Source organism: Colletotrichum karsti, assembly GCF_011947395.1.
Source record: "Colletotrichum karsti strain CkLH20 chromosome Unknown Scaffold12, whole genome shotgun sequence".
NCBI lineage: Eukaryota > Fungi > Ascomycota > Sordariomycetes > Glomerellales > Glomerellaceae > Colletotrichum > Colletotrichum karsti.
In genome coordinates this window covers 315,072-335,174 of record NW_024065912.1, presented here as the reverse complement: position 1 = coordinate 335,174, position 20,103 = coordinate 315,072, and the positions used below count along the sequence as shown (strand labels likewise).

Genomic DNA, 20,103 nt, shown 5'->3' with positions numbered 1-20,103 from the left:
AGCAGCGAGTACCCAAATAAGTTGATATCACGAATCTGGAGACCTTTCATACACTCTTTGGTATATTAGGGGTTTTACGTTGGGCAGAAATGATACAGGGTAAGTAAAAAGTAATTCTTTTACACTTCTCACCGACCCACCGGACTGTCACCGGGCCTCTAGTTGATGGAAAGGAGATTCTTCTTCCAAGTACGCGACTATATGTTTGAATGAACATGGTCTTCTATGACCTGGATATCGTTAACGAGCAAGCAGCAGGTATCCGGTGCCAGGCCTCCGGTTCCATAGATATGTATCACATCAACAACTCCCTTGACCCCTATAGATCGACGTGTTCACACTTGCCATTACTGGCTTTTCCCCCTCCAACAGGCCCCTTACTCGGTTTCTCATCTCTTGAATCTGCCACTGAGCTCCCTCACGCCAACTGTGATGGCCTGGCTCGGCTTGCCCTATCGTTGATGACTGGGTTCTTCCGCCTGTTTTGTCCGTTGTGGAACTCATGATTCGCCGTGTGTCCGCATATGGATCTTAACTTCCCCCGCCTCTATTCATAGCCGTCTCTCGACTTGGTTTGGTCGAGATCAAACTGCCGGAGCCCTCACTTCATCGTGTCTCTTGAGCTTCCCGAACAAGGTTCTTCCTTCAGTTCGATGAGGTTCTTTGGTGTTCTCGGCGTCTTAGGCGTCGACGGCGTGTCTGGTTCAGATGGAAGATCATTCAGGTCGATATGTCTGAAGTCTCCAACCAGGTGAGCTATTGACGACTCCTCGTACGTCGATACTCGGATTGCTCCGGGGGGACTGGACATGACTCTTGATGCTTGAGACTCATTGTTTGAGCCCTTGGCAGATCGGCCGGTCCTCGACAGTTGGGTGACGATCTTGGGGAAAAGTATCCTCCAAACCTGCCGCGTGCTCGGAAGGCAGGCAACGAAGACGCCCACGCACATTTCAATGTGCGACCACAGAGAACTCGAGAAAGAATCGGCTGAGGCTCAGTGTCAGCAACCTCCTTCAACACCCGCTCTTCGATAAGGGCGACTTACCTGTTACATTAAAGGACGTGGAGAATAACAAGAGAGCCTTGATCCGGTATGCGCTGACTGCTGTGAGGCTATGCATTGTTATTACCAGGTTCGAATACATCGGGACGGTTGACTTACAATACTCCAACACTAAACATGAGCATGACTCCAAATTTTCTCAGTTTCGGCATTCTCAGATCGTATACTTGGGTCGCTGGAAGAATGAGCATCCAAACGTCGAGGGCGACATTGAGGACGCCGTGGCACATAGCGAATGCATTCAGGTTGATGCACTTTCCCCTCATCTCCCCCGTCCATCCGTCCCAAAAGTAGTGAAGCGGTTGACATGATCCGACGGTACCTCCAATGAAGGCGATCAGGAGGCATAGATTGAAAACCTGGGTGCACCAGAGGACTCGTCGGAACTTCTCGTCGGGAAAGATACGAAGGTAGAGGAAGAGAATCGACGCCTTGACGAAGGCCAGGCAGGTCATGTAGAGCAGCCCGAAGATGAAAAAGAGCTGGAATAAGTTAGCCTATTGTGTCCCTGATGGAATAGGTCTCGAAGAAGTGTCCGCCCGCTTACCAATAGAAAGTATGTGATCTGGTCCGGAGTAAGAGTCCATATATCCCGTCCGGCCCCTGTTTCTTCAGCTGGAATTTGTGAGCACACGTACATTATCGGATGAGGTCTGGTGGCAGAGTGGCTTACCAAGATAAGCTGCTGGTAAGAAGGCAGCAAGAACACCCTGATATCATGTCAGAAACACGGGTTTGCAAAGTTGAGGGGGGCAGCAAGCCATACATAGGAAACCAGAATAGTCGAGTCATCCCAGCCCCATGGTGAGAGCTTCATGTATTTGTTCGTTATGCGGACGATGATGAAGAATGTCGGAAGCCCGAAGAGCAGGGCTCGAAACCACTGCATTACCGTGTCTTGCTGGGCGACGGGCACACCGCAGGCAGCAAGCGACTGATTCTGGGCAACTGCATGGATGATCAGTAATGATAATCTGACAGACATTTCACTAATTATTCTTACCAAGCATCTCCTTGACTGTGCACTTCACCATCACGCATGTCTGGACGTACCCCGCGAGGACCTTGTCGTTGCACATGCATGTCTGATTCGTGAGGGCACACGTAGAATGCCCAATTTCTTGCAGAACGCAGGAGACCTATCACCGTTAGCAACCATCGAGGCCAAGTTGATATCTCCCAGAGCTCCTTACCGCACAAGGAGGAATGCCATTGTAGGACAAATCGGCAGCAGCGAAGTAACCACCCAGACCAAGAAAGCAGGCAAGCAGGACGATGAATCGAAAGGCGGCCATCTCGAAGAGTCTGGAAGAGTAATTCGGTTGTCGGTGATCTTCCTGTATCCTCTCCCTCAACCCTCCGGATCCTTGATCGTCTGGTAAGATTGTCGACGGACTCGTGTCCGCAAGGGCTCGACCGGGATGAACCAACGTCAAGGTAGACTTCGCTCAGGGTTGGCCATGATGTTGACAACCCAGAGATATTGGGAACGGGAAGAAGGCAAGGACCGCCATATAGCGGGGCTTTCTTTCCCCGGAAAGCACAGAACAAGGGCTTTCATTCCATCCAGCTAATGAAGGGTACTAGCCTAGTTCCTTGGGCTAAGAGCTGTGCTCGACCGGGGCGCTCTGGATTTGTGGCTGTTGTCCCTCATGGACAGACAGGCATAGTCAATCATTGTATCAAGCCGGTTTCTGCAGCCGGGCGTACCGGGACCTGCGAGGCCAGTAAACGTCCGCGGGTCCTTCTCCGGTGAGTTGGTTTTCTTTGCGTTCGCAGAGGGGGTGTGAGCTAGCGAGACACTTTTCCCTTAATGTCAGACCATCCATCCTCTTCCTTGCTGTTGCCGAGAGAGCGACGCCGCGGCTGAGACCATTCAGAGACTTGAAGGACGGGATATGGTAGTGGAGTGCGGATGATGGCGTCTTAATGATGGCGCTAGTTGGAAACCACGGCACGAACTACTATGGAAGAGCAGAAGCTCTGGGGTTTGGGATGGCAGATTGGCGTGGCGAACGTGGGCTAAAGTGAAACTAGTCGCGGGCTGTGCGCGCCCGACTCAGGGGCAACATGATGTTTGCGGTCTGCTGGGAATGTCTTCGCTGAAGAGGAATGCCGTTCGCGGTTTGGTGATGTCTTGGCATTTGAACGGAAGCATTTGGCTTACATCTCGGTAAGGGCTCTTTTTCCATGAGGAATCTTTTGCACCCTCAAGATGCGATTGGATCGAATTCAGCAACGATCGTGGTGCTGGCACCGTAACCTACGATATCATCTCAACTCACGGCTACAATTCTCGCGATGTCGAACGGTATGCACCTCTCACGACTTTCGCCGTCTTGCCTCGGGCCCGATGGCGCAACTGGTAGGCAACGGTATGGCGAGGTATGCATGAAGAGGTTTAACCCCCAGTCAATCCCCTTCATTTCCAGGATTTTGGGACAGCCCTATTGAGGCTTGCGATTCGCTTTGGCAGAGGCGTCGGCAATGTATACTTCCCGTCGCACAACCGTTGCCGATAAACAGAGACGATTCCATTTTGCAAGTACAGTAAGTGCCGTAGACACATGGGTTGGCGCGATAAAGGCGAGCCGGCAGGTCTTCTGTGTCGCCGTTTAAGGCTCGTGTCCCGAAAATCCCGTCTAAGCGAGCTGTTGATGTAGCTCTAGATTTCCAAAGTTCATGACATCCGGAGGAGATCAGGCGTTGATAGACTTGAAGCGGTTTAGACTCACTTTTTGACAGGCGACCACCGCGGCTTCCAGAATCTGCTCAGCCACTGATTCATCAAAGAGATGTTATTGCGCCGCCCTGCCCTCCTCCACGCATCATAACTGCGCCATTTGCCTCCAAATCTCTTTATCCATGCTGATCGAGCATGAACGTTTTGCGTCTTCCGCGAGAAAATTAGACATTTCCTGGAAGATCCTGACCTGATTCTGGCTTATAGCCAGCATTTATCGCATCGACACTCTTTGAAGAACAAAGAGAGAATTCTAACGATTGGGGGATGACAGTTCATACGTACGGGTTGTTGAATAAGCAGTTTGCTCCAAGTCCATCAATCGAGAATTTTGACTGATGGCAATCAAACAAAGGGGTGACCTTGAATTTGCACGACAGTGATATGTCGTTTGCAGAAACTTCGCATCTAATCTGCTACCGACTGCTGCCGGAACCGGAGTGGGGCCCATTTCTCGGGACGGCGGGGAAGAACACGGAGGGTTCGTCCGACGGGATCATCGGTTCATCAGTATGACAACAAAGCTAATAACTTAAAATCAGCCTTCAAGAATCAGCAGTAGAACATACAATAGCGACGGCGCGATCATTAGTACAACATGAAGACCGCGGCATGACCCAGACAACAATCAAAAGAAAGGCGAGCAGTCGCTTCGTCACCTCGCAAGACAAATCAAGCAAAAAGGCAAAAGAAATGATTCCCAGGTGGGATTTAACCACTGTTGCTCCCCGAGGTGGGCTCGAACCACCAACCTCCAGATTAACAGTCTGACGCGCTAGCCAATTGTGCCATCGGGGATGAGCTCGAATGAGCTGATTGGAATTGTTGACGGGGACGGTCGGATTGAGGAATAAGAAGCCTCGAGTTGTGGACACGTTGCCTTGTTATCCAAGTTTGAAACCCTAGCCAGCGGTGCTGTTGCAGGTTTGGGCACAGGAATGCAGCTGTGATTGGTGGTGCAAGGGCATTTCGACCCACGTATGTGTCATTTGTGGTCCGTCCTGGTGAGCCCTTTGGACTCCACGACTCAGTCTCAGCCAATGGTACATACAACCTGCACCTCTTTGGCAAGGACATCTTTTGTTACGTTTGAGGTTGACAAAGTCCTGAAGAACTTAGCAGCAAATATGTCTGACCCTCAGCTTCACAGCTTCAATATCAGTCAAATGGATACGCAGTAGTTTTGCTGGTGTGACTGTACAGGTTGCCGATTTCGATGACTCGGGCTCAGAAGGGTTGATCAATCTCAAAGAACAAAAGACCAGGCTTTCATTTAATACCACATTCCAAAGCTGTCCATCTAATTCAGCTCATAGGGCAACTTTAAGCTCACGCCAGCAAACAGAATAAGAATGAGTTCTGGAGTGGTAGAACTGACTTGACTACAGCCTTAAGGTAGTAGATGTCACTTTGTAACCTCTCTGTCCCAAAAGGATAAGAGGCTTCCCAAGCCGAAAGACCTTCAAACCTGTGTATTAGCCACTGTACACTGTAACATCTTTTCCGAAAAGTTTGAGCTGGAAGAGTCAGAGGGAGGCTTAACTCTAGGTAGGCAATGAAACAGCTTTCGATTATTGGATGTAATTCTAGAACAGCTTCGAACAACAACGCCAACACACACCAAACGAAAGGGACTTATGGAAAATGATATTGAGTTCTGGGTTGATGAATCAGCAATGTAATTTTGATGATGAGCTGCTACTGACTTTGAACCAAGGCGTCTAGAAAGGTTTGCTCGAGAATCGTTATACTAGCCATGAGAATCAAATAAACCCCATTTCATATAGCCCAGATAACACCAACGATTCGTTCCAGTGCTCGAACGAAACCACTCCAAACCGCAAACTTGCTTATATGTCCAAGTCATCCAAAGCAACCGACGTCTGCCCAGCCCCCTAACGGCTCTGAAACTTGCCGTCAACCTCCCTCAATCTCTCAACAGCCTCCATAAGCTCCCGATTAACGACCTTCAACCTCTCAGGAACCTCGTCGTCGCCATCGCACTCGACGGGCGCGGGCGTGGAGGGAACCCTGACCGCCACCTTCCTCGTCCGTCTGTTGTTGTACAGCGGTCCCGAGAGCCGGCGCCCGTCGTCGTCGCCGCCGCGCTCCTGGACGTGCTTCTCGATGCGGCCCGTCACGGCCTTGACGCTCTTGACCAGGCCCTGGATGCGGGAGATCTCGCCCTCGATCTCGGAGACGTGGATCGTCTGATGGGAGTGATAGGAGACGCTGTGGGAGACGTCGGGGATGGGACGTCTTATGGCGGGTGTTGTGGTTGTGAAGGGCCGCGATGTCTGAGGCGGGACGGTTCTGGCGGCAACGGTGCCGGAGAGGGCTTTGAATGCGCAAGATCTGAAGCGATGCATTTTGTAGGCTTGTTTTGGTTTGGTGAAACGTTGTCTTAAGTTCTCGGTGATGTGTCGCGGGTAGATAATGTGTTTGTTGCGCGTAGATTCTGGAGGTGTGTATCTCGACTACTGGGAGCAAACGATAAGAATGGATGTGAAAATATCAGTTCCTTACGTCTAGAAGAGGTGCAAGGGGGTTTTATAGTAGAAAACGAAGAGGTGGATGCGCAGTTCCTCCAACCAAGGTAGGAACCTTTGCGTCAATATGGGCCCGATATCGACGTAAACTTAACCATGAGAGACACCTCGGTTCACCCATCTGAAAGCTGGACTTTGAAGACCGTAACACCCTATCATCGTTATCATCGCTATTATTGCGGTCATTGTTGTCGCCGTCGTCGTTCTGTCCGGGTAAGGGTGTGATTCAGTGCGGCCTATGAAAAATCAAGACATGAGAACAAGAGCATTTATCATTAGTTAAATATGCTGGTTCCAATTCCACCCAAAACCAAGCCTAAAGACAACCTTCCGACGCATCGCTGGCGAATAACCTTATGACTACTCCTGCGTTCCCTTCTGCTTCAGTTCCGAGTATCGTACAAACAGCGAGTCCAAGAAATGCGAATGACGGATTCCATTAGGCCTCGCCTTCGCAAACGTGTCGATCGCCTCCTGCACCTCAAGCCCGCACCGCTCAACCAGGTAGCACACGATGAAATACCCTGTGCGGTTGAAGCCGTAGTGGCAGTGGACGCCAATTACCTGGCTCTGTCCATCAATCTCCTTCCATCCCTCCTGTTCGGCCCTCTCTTTCTGCTGTTCCCTCAGCTTGTCAACGACACCCACGAACGTGGCGACCTCGGCTTCCGTAGGAGGAATTTTGGATACCGTGGCGAATTTGTGGTATCGCACGCCGCCCTTCTCCATGCTTCTAGGATCGTAGACCGGCTGGTCATGACTGATATCAACAACATCCTTGATGATTTCTCCCCAGTTCTTCACGAACTCTGCAGGGCAGTGCACGTCATCTACCTCCCGCAATGTCTTCATCGCTCTGAAGATGGCCGGCTCGCCTTTGGGACCGATGGGGTGAGATACTGGCACGACCTTCTTCCACTTGGCCAGGTTCTTCACATCCCACTTGCCCTCGCGAGAGAGATACTGCAGCTGCCACCCCAACGAGAATCGACCTGTAACATGGGCAGCAAGGAAGTCCGAGACTTTGCCCGCCACAATCCTCACGGTGGAAGGCGTAAAGAGCAGAGAATGGTTGGCAGGTTTGGGCAAAATGATCGACCTGACAACCTTGGTTGGATGTTTAGGCTGAGGCGGGAGATTTGCCGGTGATGATTCTTCGGGTGTAGAGGGGTCCTCATGAGCCATGTCTGCGTCTTCGTTCAGTCGTCTGTCGCGCTGGAAATCCTCATCTCGAATGTCGTCTATGCTTTCGGGCATATGGTCGCTGGGGCTGCTCGATGCATTAACTGGTGCGGCAGCGTCGACAAGGGTCTCGCCGTCCTCTGAACCGGTTTCTGGTGAAAGAGGCGCCTTCCCTGAGAGGTACTCTTCGATCTTGTGGACTTCCCCTGGAGGAGTTAAGTTGTCTGCCTCTCCTCCGATGAGAAATACAGGGACATCGACACCGGCCCAAATATGCTTGCCGGCCACGCCTCCCTTTGCGACGCCATTCTCGAAAGTAGTCGGCAGGGCGCCCCAGGCCATGCGGCGCCATACCGGCGTGCGGCTCTGGTTGTTGAATCGATCCTGTAGCTTTCGAAGTTCAAAATCTGCTTCGGGGCCGACGAATCGGCTAACACTGACACTCCGCGGCCCTCCCCATCGGTCGTATAGCCTCCACAGATTGAACAGCCAACCCGGAACCCAAAGTAATTTCCGAAAAGACGCCGTCCTCTTTTCCGGCGGAGGCCCAGCCAACGGGCAAATCGCGACAAGTCCAACGATGTGCTTGCGCAAGTCCGACTTGCGAGGTGCGTTGTGGCTTGTGAGTTGAGCGCACAGAGCAGTGCCCATGCTGTGGCCGACGAGGACAATATTACGATCAGGTTCCTTTTGGCGGTATTCGTCGATAATGACCTCTAGTAGCTCCACAAGAGATTCCGTGGAGTAGGCGTCCCATGCTGTTTGGCTAAACTCGGAGCGCCCACATCCGGGCATGTCAATCGCCAGACATGATGAGATGTGAACAAGGCTCGTCAGCAAGGGGTGGAATTGCGCCACTGAGCCACCCAAACCGTGAATAAACACCAGCAATGGGATGGGCGGCTTGGGTAGCTGGTCGGCCTGAGGGTGTCGTCTGTAAAACGTGCGGATGCCGGCGTAAGTGTAGCGTTCCGTCTTGTACGTGCGGATCTCCGAGTTCTGTTTGAGTAGTGTCGGATCCGTGGTCTCGGGGTCGTGAGGATTGGTGAACCACCAGCCACGAGCCTGTTGTTGGTCTGCCATTTTGGCCGAGGGTGTCCGGAATACGTGCTGGTCCAAGACGCGTCCACCAAGGGTAGCCGGTACACCGAATAAATGGGTGACAATAAGAATCAACAGAGGAATAAAGCGCGGGTATGGGTATCTCTGAAAGTAGTGCGCTGCAAAAAAAGCGGCAGTCTTCTGCGTTGGGTCGGACAGGGTATGTAGTCCGACGATCTCCAACAAGCCGTGATTGGGTCAGATATAAACAAGAGAAGGAGTGTGGGCAAAGATAGATGTATGATAACGATGAGATGCTGCCTCCGGAATGTGACTCAAAATCGGGAAAGTCGCTTCCAAGTCAGAGCCCTAGTTGCAGCTCCCTCTTCTGCGGTTTCTCTCCGTCGCACCTGCTGGGTACAACTGGGCACAAGGCCCAGAAGCACTGCAGGGGAGAGCTTTTATGAGGACAGCGCGGGGGAGGTGCCGTCGGGATCTGAGGGGATCGACTGAGACGAGGCAAGCCAGAACGTGGTCGGAATAGGCCGTTCCTACGGTAGGAACCCGTTTCTAGAATGGTTCTTGCAACTGGGGAAAGGGAGATAAGGTAAGAAACTTGCGCGCCTGAGAGTGAGAGTGCGAGCCTCACAGAAGAGCTGGACTGGACCACCCGGCAGCGGATACTTTGGTGGAGAGAAGTGCACCGAACTTTGCCTTTTAGGTAATTTATGTCATTGCCCATTCTCGGCCAACAGTTCGTCATCCTCCCTCCACCTGGGCCCGGGAAAACGCTGTCATTGGCGCTTCTAGTCACTAGAATTTCTGACCAATTGGAACATCGCTGTGAATCAGACGGCGCAGGGACTTGCGAGGTTGATTACGTACTTTTCGAGATGAACGATGGAGTACTATTTGTACATGAGATTATATTACAATAATAATTCTTTGCAGAGCTTTCGTGTCCCGCGATGCTCGCAGCTGTGATCGTTGAGAGCAAAATATGGGATGGTCAGAATGGCTGCACGTTTGTTGGATGAACCGAGACATCCCTCATCGAATCCTCAGCAGCCAGAGGATCGCATCGGACGGAGGAGTCGGAAGAACGCACAAAGCGCCGATGACCGGATCTCGATGCTCCATGCCAGCCCACTTCCACCTTGAGGATCATCGTGATACTGTCGTGTTGGCCTCTTCTTCCCTTCCACGTGTACCTCTTGCTACAGCCCAGGCAATCCGTTCTGAACATCATGACTCGAGTTAGACATGCCCCCGTCGTGAGCACGTCACGCAGCGCCCTTGCCCTCGACCCATCCAAGGGGAATCAAGGCAGCCGCAACATCGTCAACGCCCCGCTCCGTAGCAAGCAGATTGAACTGTGATGCTGCGTTTCCTGTGTCCAGTACGTCGACACGAATCCCGATCGAGCTGAGGTGCTTTTTCGTTGCAGGGGCGAGTGGTACAATCTTGGGGCCGACACCGAGAATCAAAAGATCTGAGAAGGCCACGTTAGCTTCATGTTTCGTTGCACACCGTGTTCCATCATTCGGAGGCCTTACCAGGTCGTGGCCACAGTAGTTCCAGTACACCGAAAACCTCTGCGGGAAGCTCGAACTGGCCCTTGGCGTTGATCAGATTCATCGATCCTTTTGCCTCCCATGGGCGCCATTCGAATGCCTCACCGCCGACAAGAAGGGCGCCATTTCCGTCCAAGATCTTGACGCCGCTGTTCAGGGAGAAGCCGTCCGACATGCAAACATCAATCGATGTCGAGGGTGTCGGGGCGCCGCCAAGAACGTCCAATTGCTCGAAGTCGGTTCCTCCTTCGTATTCGTTTGTCTTGTTCTTTTTCGATCTTGAAGAGATTGTGTGGAATTGGCTTCGTAGACATGCGACTTGCGGGGGTGTTGCGGCAGGTCGTAATGGTGCTGCGGGAGCTCGCGGAAGGGATCGAGGGATTGTCCGTTGGGCGCGCGCAAATGCGCGGAGCAGCCGGGTGCCGGCGGAGGAGCTCATCGTGCAATCTGAAAATCCTCGCACCAAGGTTCGCAAGCCGAGCTTAAGACGATGTCGTTGGGCGATTCAGGGTTGTGATGTGGAAGGTTGAGTGCAGGCCAGGGACGAAATTTTTGGCAGAGGTGCCTCAGTAGTTCTTGAACGTCATGATTACAAGGCTAAGGTACGCTGAAATGGCACACGTCCGATACGAGATGGCGGGGAAGCCACAAACGGTTGAGAGGACACTGCCTTTTAACAACTTGGCGAGTTAACACGGCGTTTGATAAATGGGAGAGCGCATGTGCCAAAAGTTCAATTCGCTGTCATAATTCCGATGCTGGGTTTTTGTAACCACTTTTTGGCGCCTTGACCGAAAACCGCGGGGTCGTCACGAAGAGCAACGAAAAGAAAAAAATCCCACATGACCAAAACAAGTTGAAAGGGCTCGATTTCCGTTTTCATTCAGGTATCGAGGCCTAAAAGTGCCCTAACGCACAGCAGCAGACGAACCGTCATCAATCCGCCTGTGGCCGACGATTCTTGTGTATCATGCAGTTCCTTTTGCCCTTAATGAACACCTAAGCAATGAACCAACCCCTAATTTCCCATTCCGGCCAGCTTTGGTTTTGACGTTGACGCAAGAAGAGACGTGTTGGCAATTTATTTCTTCTTGTCAGACTGGCTCTGCTCCTTCAGCACCTTCTTGACGATCTTCTGCTCCTCGATGAGGAAGGCGCGGACGACGCGGTCACGGACGCAGTTACCGCATCTCGAGCCACCGTAGGCGCGCTGGACGGTCTTCTTGGGCTTGCTGAGCTGGCTGTACTCGCGGGGGCGGAGGGCAGGGACCTGGTTTGGTCTTGTTAGCGATCATCGTCATTCGTCGTACCGTCCGTAAATTCGAGATCGTGGGTGTCATCTGGGAGCGCCGGTCGGAATTCATTCCTCGTCTCTCTCGCGGGCGGTGACGTTGCCGTAGTCCTCCCGCATATCCATCGACATGTTCCGTAGCTCCTCCGATGACTCCATGCGCTCCTAGACGGCTCCTCGATTCTCGCTTCGGCGGTGGTGTTTTGGATCGAACTTACGCCAGGCAGCTTGACACCGCAGTCACCGCACTTGGGGGCAGTGCCGCGCTTCTTGATGTGGAGGACGCGAAGCTCGCCACCGGGGGTCTTGACGATACGGGTCTTGTTGGACCTGGTGTTGTAGCTGTGAATTTCGCGAGTTAGTATCCCGACGTGCACGCGGAAAATGCGGACAACAAGTCGACTCTCGATAATTCGATCGCGATAAGTTGACTGCCAGGACGAGAACTCACCCGTTACGGCGGCGGTAGGTGACACGGGCTCCGGCCATTGTGACTGATTGATGGGTGCTGCGGACGTTAGTTGAGCAGAATCGTGAGTCGCAAAGCTGGTGGAAATTTTGTCGAAATGTTAGGATTGTGGGAAAGAGCAAAATTGGTGGATCCGCCCTCATTGGTCACCTAAGCGGCGCCCCACCCAGCCCGTCTCACGTGCTCTGAGCGCCTGCACTAACAATTTTCGACCTGGAGCGTCTCCCCTCAATGCCTCTGTGTTGTACTGCTCGATCGAGGTCGTCTGCATTCTTGCTTCATGTCAGTCGTGCAGATGATATATGCAAACTTGCAATCGGGTCCTGGAAACCAAAGAATTCTATTCCAAACCATCTAATGCATATTTTCGCGATGCGTTCCCAACGTCCTGATCCAGAAAACGCCGTCACCATTACCTACAAAGCAACGCCAGATAATCCTTTTCCTGCAAACCGCCAACGCCATGTATCACCCAAACCGCACCTATGCCAGCCTTATGACGACGGTTCTACATTCATCCAGTCTGGGTGATCCGTCGTGCGCCAGGCCTTAATGCCGTTGGGCTCTTCCTGCCTACGCTTTGTTGCGTGGTCCATGATCTTGGTCATGTCCTCACTCTTCCGTAATTCCTGAAAGTCTTGCACCTCTTTCTTGGCCGCGGCGACTGACCCCATGAACGCACTAAACTTGGCTTGAGCTGAAGCAAATGGTTAGTCAATAGGAAATGTGTAAGGGAGGGAGGGAGTACGTACGAGATGGTTGTTGAGCTGACAAAGGTTCCATCATTCGTGGGATCGTCGTCCGCAGTCCTCTAAGCTGTGAAAAGGATTAGCTAGAATACAAGGCGGTGCCGCAGAAGTGAGCGAACCTGAATATGAAGGAGCTTCAGTTGGTTCAACGCCTGCTCGAGGTGTTCCTCGTCCCATGCATCGTTGCCCGGAGCGCCAGGTCCAGAGCTACCAGTCGGACCGTTGCTCGCCATGATGTACGTGTAGCGTGACGGCAAGGCAGATCCGTAAGAGAAAAAGCTCGACGGTGCCGGGTCCCTCGCCAATGCCTGAAAAGACAGAGCAGAGTTGGTAGACCGGATCGAAAAAAGAAGTCAAGTTTCTCGGTCCGAGTATCAGTATTGAGCTGATAGGGGTCGGGTGTAGGGTGAGCGGAGAGATGCAGAGCTTCGGGCGCAGTCACAATCGGGCAATGTCCAGATACGGCACGGAGATGTTTGCGCGGCGCCGGAATCAAGGGCAGCAGCTACGCAAACCTGCTCTTTCATGCAACGCACTACTTTGGGTCTGTTGGTAGTTGAATGACACGCCTGATACCTGGCACAGTGACAGCGCAAGTACGGGCCAGAATCGTCTCCAAGCAATGTAGATTCCCATGAGCGGGATGCCAGTCAGGGACACTAGAGGTGGTTGGTGCGGAACCGCCTCAAGTCCCACTTCTTCCCGCCCCAGGGGAGGTACGTACCGGGAGCAAAGATCACGTGAGTTGGGTCATTGGGGTCGAATCTCTAGGTACCTCTCAGGGAGACAATTATCAAAGGGGCAGGGGGAAACAAATAAAAGCGGATCGGCGACAAAACAAATGAGATAACTTTTATCAACTCGTCTATCAGACCACTCAAACACGACTTGCTGCAGTGTGGAAGTGGCGCGCATCTCCGGTTGAGATTGTGCAGTTTTCACGAAAAAAGGTAGGTACAGGTACTTGCAAGCCCGAGGCACGCTGCCGCGCCAAGCTAACTGGCCTTGCAGCTGGATCCTTGAAGCTGACCTCCCGGTTGCTCGCTAAAAGGTTACCGGAGGGCGGATTAACTGCGAACCTAGTTCAGACCGTGCGGATTGGAATTCTCTGACTCCAACCTCTCCGTGTCTCCTGGCATCCGTCACGAACAGCTATTATCCATCGGAAGCTGCCTCTTCGCCAAAACCAACAAATACCCGTCGCCTGCACTTCCGTTTCACTTCAAACCCCTCAATCATTTCTTTCCGGCGCGTCCTCTTTCTTACGGACTCGTCATTCAACACCATTTTCCCCAACGATCCCTTCACAACCGCCAAGCTGGATTCTTCCGTGGTCATGTCGAGCGCGCCTGCGCCGGCGCTTTTACCACCGCCTGAAGGTATATACCGAACCTTCGAAGACCTCTTGTCGTCCATTCAGCGCGTCGCAAAGGACCAGGGCTACGGTGTCGTCAAGTTGCGCGCCTCCAACTACCGCGACGGCAAGCCCACCCGTTACGACTTGGTTTGCGACCGCGGCGGCGTCAAGTACAGCAGCACCGCCAAAAAGCGCAATCCCTCTACGCGCAAGGTCGACTGCCCCTGGCGCGCGAAGGCCGTCTGCGAGGTTCAACTCGGCAACCAGTGGCGCTTCGCTGTTCAGGAGGGCAGCCACAACCACGAGCCTCGTGTCGCGACAGCCCCTCCTGGCCAGGAGAACACTCCCCTCGCCCAATCCATCCGCTCTTTCACGAACAAGATCGACCGCCTGAACCATGACATGACCCAGGGATTCTTGCGCATCGAACAGGTCCTCGAAACGATGAACAAGCGGTTGGAAAACCTCGAGAATCGTACCGGAGCGTACGAGCCCCGCTTCCAGAACATGGAGTCGCGGTTACAAGGCATGGAGGCTCGCGGTAGCATGGAGCTGCCCATGGACGACGTCGACGCTCGGCTGCTGTCCTCTACGGTCATGTAGGATGAAGGCCAAGTCGACACGCATAACGAGTACACGGCCAACGAGTTTGACCTGCCTTGAACACCTCCGAGCTAATCGACTTTGGCCACTTACATCAACCTTCACGCGCTACACCGAACAAAAATGGGAGAAAAGGAGCAGACACGTCGATATACTTCATAGTCTCACGCAGAGACTTGGGACATGGCGACAGGTGGGGCTGGTTGGGCGGGCAGGCATGTCATATTTTCAGGGCGTTTGGAGGGCGACCAGGGCGTTTCGGACTTATTCAGCATCTGCTATTTTTCCTGTTGGTGGCCTCGACATCATGCCTTTGGAGGTCAAGTTACTCTATGAAAAAGGGTGCGGCAGCATGGGAGGCGGCTGTTCTTGTGGTTTGGGCATGCGATGGACACTGGGGTTCATCATGATGAGCAAAGTCCCGGATTGGGCGTACCATAGCTAGAGCACAACATGACACCAGCGTATGATCAAATGGGCTCCTTCCGATGTTGTTGCTTGTGTGATGCGCTCCCTACCAGCTACTCGGGGGAAGGATCGAGGTAGCTGGGCGGCATGCCGAATGCTGGGTATGACGTAACAAGAGACCCGGACAGCTTTCATCATTGTAACTGCCGTTATTTCGCAGACTTCACCGCTGCAACTCTTTTCTTTGCTCTTCCGACAACGTCGAACTGCCAAATATCTATGTGCGCTTTCCGTCTCCATTTCCACGCCATCCACGCCGTTGGGACTTACACGCATCGGCATCGGAATGAGGTCCGCGGCACAGTATCAACTGGACCCGCGAATTCCAACTTCGCACGTCCGCAACACGCACACTGTGACGATTTTCCCACACACCCGACGACCCCCATGACAAGCTCCGGTTGGCTTCCTTTCTGGTAAGGTAGCAAACAACATTCCTAAAGCAGATAATGCAGGCCCGGGTAGGGAACGCCACGCCCGAGATTGGCTGGTAATTGACGATTCGCCCTCCGCCCTTCGCTCTCCGCCCTTCGCCCTCCGCCCCCGCGCGTCCTCGCCGGTTTACTTGTTGTCACTTTTATCACGTCCATTCTCCACGGACCCTGGTCTTGCAGTCCGAAGCCCCAGAACGGAGTCTGCAACACGTACGACCTTCGACTCCTTGTTGGAGGCAATCATTGTCGTTTGGTCTGGGTGATTCGGACCAGGGGTGTCATGCAGGCGTGTGCGTTCATCCAAAGATTTTGTCAACTGACAACAGAGCTCCGGTCATGTTTTCGAGACCATACCAGCACGTGCGACCCGAGAAGCCTCGATCGGAGGTGCTGTATGCCACAACGCATAGTACTTCGGCCTATCATGGCCACCAACAGAGCCCAGTCGCCTCGCAAAATCACGCCGATGATGCATCTATCATATGGCTGCCTACATCGATCCTACCCTCCAAGATTATTTCGGCTGGCGAGAACTCGTCAACGACGGGTGGTGCCTGCCAATCAAGTACGATAAGTATGTCTCGATATGGCCATCCCCCAGCCTGGCGATGTTTGCTTGCCTGCCGATGCTGCTACCATCACTCAGACCACCTGCTCGCTTCCCGGTTATCACGCTTCCACTCCGTCGGTAACCAGTGAACGCGGGGGCCATACTCCATCCCTCTGACCAAGATGCGCAGTCTAGGCTTAGTGAGCGCGGCTCGGACTCGAGGCTGTCAGCCCATCACGCCAATAAGGCCTCCATATTCCAGAGTTGCATTCGAGCCGACGGGACTCGACATCATATTCGCCCCGGCACGAGGAGGTAGCCCGGTCTCAACGGGCGTTTGCTGCCTCACACTCCGAAGCTGCATTGCTATTGTGGTCGTTGTCTAGGGGCGTGAGTGGACTGACCGCGGTCTTTGGACCCCATCGAATGAAGAGCACATCCGCCGAGGCGACGGGGGCCGGGGCCGGCTTGTCGCAGGTGACCGATGACGGAGAATCCGAGTTTGTTTTATTTCCTGAAGCATACCGGCCGTAAAGTACTGACCAATACTTCACAGAATACCCTCTCTCTCAACCCCCAAAGAAGGCATCGCTCTTGCTCGTCGGTATGCGTCACAAACTTGGAAGGTGGGCCGTCTCCAGAAGAACCATGCGTTCGTGAATGTCATCACCCGCCGACCAGACCATTACACCAACCAATCGACAGCCCCAAGCTAAGATTATGGGTATGCGCAGCTCTCATTACCTCGGTCTCGGGCGCTTAGACAATAGCCTTCGGACAACGATCCCAGTTAGCACTTCGGCCCGTCACGAAGATTCCGAAAGCCACCACGTACCCCCAAAAGATCCAAGCTGCAAACTGTTGGTGGTTTTCATGCTGCACCGGGGTTTACTGCTCCTACCTGAGGAAGCAAACTCTGTTGCCTCTTTTCCCCCTCCCCGCTGATCCTTTCAGTCGTACAGAGTACAGGGGTATCGTGTACTCCCAAGGTGGTATACATTTCGCACCAATCGCTCATTGCATCTCACGGCTTTGGCAAACAAGCAAACGGCCCCCAAATGAGCAAAACAGGGCTCCGTTGGCCAGGGTCAACACAGGGCTGGTTGTGATGAGATACGGCACCGCAGATCTGGACGGTCAAAGAGTCTTTGTGCACCGACTCTCGTCTACACATCCAATAGCGTCGTGCCCACTAGTTACCCCCTCAAATCATATTACATGGCGCAGGTCGATAGGCGAGGAAGCCCGACTCCGCGGCACTCGACCATACGAACAAGGGAAGAAGCGGCTGAAGAGCCAACGCCAAGGTTTGTCGGCCAACTCCTTGAGGCTGAAAGCGGAAAACAGCGAATGGGAACGCATTTCAGGTCAAGCTGATCAGAATAACATCGACGAGGGCACCATCTCAGAGATCCGGGGGCGGACACATCGTACCACTCCTCTTTGTCTTGTGATCGACTTCGACAGACAACAACAGGCCTAGGGGAATGGTCTCCCTGCTTGCCGGCCATGCTTGCTGTCGCCATTCTTCTTCTTACTCCTCTTCGTCCTTTACCGCCTCAAGTAAAACGTGACCAGAATGATATGCACCTCGAAGCCCTGGCCAACCGTTAGAATCGACAGCGCCAAACAGATCAACTTGCGATGACGATCATCCAGCACACACAAACATTACGATAATGTGGTTCCATTCGAATGTGTTCATACAATGCTTCCAGCCTTCGTTTGCTGCCAAGATTAGACTGGTCAAGCCTACCAGCTCTCCAGCCCCATGCCCCAAATGCACGCTCATGAACTCCAGTTATGCCAAATGCCCAGGTCAGAAAATCGATTCGCACAACTCAGGCCTTCAAGAGGTGAGCATACTCCTGTCCCTCGGCCCAGCTGCTTGGGTCCTCGGCCATGGCCGCGGGCGTCTGCTGCAGACTCATGGCACCCAGCTGCTTCACGTTCATCTTTTCCCGCAGCTCGTCGGTGATGGCATCGACGTCGACGTTGAGGTAGTTGCGCAAGAACTGGCCAATCTCGATGTTCTCGATGTTGCCGCGGATCTTCATCGCGTCCGCTCCGCCGGTGCTGTAGACGTTGACGTCCACCGCCGTGTGGCCGTGCGTGCTCCATCCGATGTGCGCGCGGAGGCTGATCATGGCCGCAAAGGTCTGCACAGACACGCCGGGGTTGTTCACCAGCGCGTCGAGCTCCTCCGTGTGGGCGTCGTGAATACCCAGACCGGGAACGACCAGCTTTTCGTTGACCCATTTCTTGAGGTCGTCCTTGCTCTTGGACTTGTTGCTCGCGACGTGCTGGATGAACTTCTTGGACAGGAACTCAGCGGAGGCAGTGGCCTTGGCGAGCTGGCGGGGGTACCAGTTGTAGACCGGCAAGTGTCCAGGCTCCTCTGTTGTTCATGTTAGCGATCTGTGCTCTGACAAGTCGTCGGTTCTGACTTACGCAGTGCGGTCGCGAGGCCACCGGTCTCGTGATCACTGGTGGCCACCAAAAGGGATTGAGTCTTGCTGTTCTTGACAAAGTCGGACACGTGCTTGAAAGCCTTGTCGTACTCCAGAACCTCATGGACTTGCGCGGCGGGGTCGTTGATGTGGCCGGCGTGGTCGATTCTGCTGCCCTCGATCATCAGGAAGAAACCCTTGTCGCTGTTCTCGGTCGCCTTCTCCAACGCACGAATGGCAGTTTTCGCCATCTCGCTGAGACTCGGGTAGACGTCGCTCATGTTGCGGCGGTCAAGCTCGAATGGGATGTCGCCCGGCGCGAAGAGACCAAGCTGCGGGAAGCTGACCTTCTCGCCCAGATTCAGCGCGTCGAAAGCCTTGCGGTCGCCAGCGTAGTTCCAGCCGAACTCCTTCTGCGCCTTGGCCACAACGTCCTCGTTGTCGAGTCTGCAGCTGCCTTCGGTTCCGTTGGGGAGGAAGTGGCACCGTCCGCCGCCGAGCATGATGTCCACCACTCTACCAAGCGGGCCAGCACCGACCTCCTGCAGGGCAATGTCGTCGTTCATGGCGCGGGTGAGGACGTGGCTCGCGAAGCACGCGGGCGTCGCGTCGGTGATGTCCGTGGTCACGACCAGACCCGTCATGAAGCCCGCCCGCTTCGCCGCCTCCAGCACCGTGCCGCAGGGCTCGTAGTCGGGGAGAACCGAAATGGCGCCGTTGTAGCTCTTCTTGCCGCACGAGAAGGCGGTCGCGCCGGCCGCGCTGTCGGTGACGAGGGAGTTGGAGGACCGCGTGCGGCTGGAGCCCCAAAAGTGCTTGTCCAGCGTGAGGACGTCGCCCTCGGGCAGGCCCTCGACGTGCTGGCGGTAGCTGCGCGTCAGCGACAGCGAGGCCGGGCCCATGCCGTCCGAGACCATGAAGATCAGGTTGCGCTTGCCCGGGTGGCGGAACTGGCCGCCGGTCTGGTTGCGGTGCTGGGACCAGACGGCCAGCACGATGACGGCGGCGGTCGCGAAGAGGGCCCAGATGAAGAGGATTATCTCGCGCAGGCGCGAAGGGCCGGGGGGCTGGGGGTCGGCATCGTCCGAGGCGTCGTCGGGGTTGGATTGCTCGCGGCGGCGGCGGTTGTCGTTGTCGTCCTCGTTGAGGAGGGGCGACCTTTCGGAGGACTTTTTGTTCGTCATGTTAGCCATCGTGTCTCTGTTGTGTTTCTATGATGCTTCTTCCCTGGAGAAGGTTTCTCTGGTGGAAAGTTTGTTTTGTTTGTTTCCTAGTCATGGGGAGGAGATGGGGAAAATTCCTTACCATTTTGAACGTTTGGCAAGTCTTGCCGCGTCTGTGACAAGCTGCTTCAGTTCTTGTCGCAGGTTTCGGGGAGAAAAGGGTGAGGTTTTGAAGTTGTGCTGACTCTTATCAACCTGGAACCTGACGGGATTATGACGGGGGCTGGTAAGGGGACATCCAGGTCCAGGTCGGTCGGTGTAAGATAGCACCATACCCTCCTGACGTAGCGCGACCGATGTACCGGCGGCACCCTTGGGGGGGGGCAAGCTCCAGGCCTGTTTGGGTAACAGGTC

At 54.0% G+C, this 20,103-nt stretch overlaps 8 protein-coding genes across 8 annotated transcripts; 1 reads left to right on the top strand and 7 right to left on the bottom strand.

Moving 5' to 3' along the window:
• Nucleotides 1-601: 601 nt before the first annotated feature.
• CkaCkLH20_04501 (CFEM domain-containing protein) lies at nucleotides 602-2,361 on the bottom strand (the record flags this gene model as incomplete). Its single annotated transcript, XM_038887220.1, has 8 exons — nucleotides 602-990; nucleotides 1,049-1,116; nucleotides 1,166-1,548; nucleotides 1,614-1,681; nucleotides 1,740-1,776; nucleotides 1,833-2,014; nucleotides 2,070-2,205; nucleotides 2,260-2,361. 8 exons carry the CDS (start codon nucleotides 2,359-2,361, stop codon nucleotides 602-604), a joined length of 1,365 nt encoding a protein of 454 aa, XP_038747386.1.
• Nucleotides 2,362-5,704: 3,343 nt separating this feature from the next.
• CkaCkLH20_04500 (uncharacterized protein) lies at nucleotides 5,705-6,178 on the bottom strand (the record flags this gene model as incomplete). Its single annotated transcript, XM_038887219.1, has 1 exon — nucleotides 5,705-6,178. One exon carries the CDS (start codon nucleotides 6,176-6,178, stop codon nucleotides 5,705-5,707), a length of 474 nt encoding a protein of 157 aa, XP_038747385.1.
• A 540-nt stretch (nucleotides 6,179-6,718) lies between these two features.
• On the bottom strand, nucleotides 6,719-8,623 carry CkaCkLH20_04499 (uncharacterized protein; the record flags this gene model as incomplete). Its single annotated transcript, XM_038887218.1, has 1 exon — nucleotides 6,719-8,623. One exon carries the CDS (start codon nucleotides 8,621-8,623, stop codon nucleotides 6,719-6,721), a length of 1,905 nt encoding a protein of 634 aa, XP_038747384.1.
• Nucleotides 8,624-9,864: 1,241 nt separating this feature from the next.
• Nucleotides 9,865-10,594, bottom strand: CkaCkLH20_04498 (uncharacterized protein; the record flags this gene model as incomplete). The annotated part of the gene is made up of 2 exons (XM_038887217.1): nucleotides 9,865-10,073; nucleotides 10,138-10,594. 2 exons carry the CDS (start codon nucleotides 10,592-10,594, stop codon nucleotides 9,865-9,867), a joined length of 666 nt encoding a protein of 221 aa, XP_038747383.1.
• A 642-nt stretch (nucleotides 10,595-11,236) lies between these two features.
• On the bottom strand, nucleotides 11,237-11,935 carry CkaCkLH20_04497 (60s ribosomal protein l34; the record flags this gene model as incomplete). The annotated part of the gene is made up of 3 exons (XM_038887216.1): nucleotides 11,237-11,425; nucleotides 11,665-11,788; nucleotides 11,898-11,935. 3 exons carry the CDS (start codon nucleotides 11,933-11,935, stop codon nucleotides 11,237-11,239), a joined length of 351 nt encoding a protein of 116 aa, XP_038747382.1.
• Nucleotides 11,936-12,409: 474 nt separating this feature from the next.
• Nucleotides 12,410-12,897, bottom strand: CkaCkLH20_04496 (uncharacterized protein; the record flags this gene model as incomplete). The annotated part of the gene is made up of 3 exons (XM_038887215.1): nucleotides 12,410-12,612; nucleotides 12,668-12,731; nucleotides 12,784-12,897. The coding sequence occupies 3 exons, from the start codon at nucleotides 12,895-12,897 to the stop codon at nucleotides 12,410-12,412; spliced, it is 381 nt and encodes a 126-aa protein (XP_038747381.1).
• Nucleotides 12,898-13,868: 971 nt separating this feature from the next.
• CkaCkLH20_04495 (uncharacterized protein) lies at nucleotides 13,869-14,624 on the top strand (the record flags this gene model as incomplete). Its single annotated transcript, XM_038887214.1, has 1 exon — nucleotides 13,869-14,624. The coding sequence occupies one exon, from the start codon at nucleotides 13,869-13,871 to the stop codon at nucleotides 14,622-14,624; it is 756 nt and encodes a 251-aa protein (XP_038747380.1).
• A 3,293-nt stretch (nucleotides 14,625-17,917) lies between these two features.
• On the bottom strand, nucleotides 17,918-19,719 carry CkaCkLH20_04494 (alkaline phosphatase; the record flags this gene model as incomplete). The annotated part of the gene is made up of 2 exons (XM_038887213.1): nucleotides 17,918-18,474; nucleotides 18,528-19,719. 2 exons carry the CDS (start codon nucleotides 19,717-19,719, stop codon nucleotides 17,918-17,920), a joined length of 1,749 nt encoding a protein of 582 aa, XP_038747379.1.
• Between the last annotated feature and the right edge of the window lie 384 nt (nucleotides 19,720-20,103).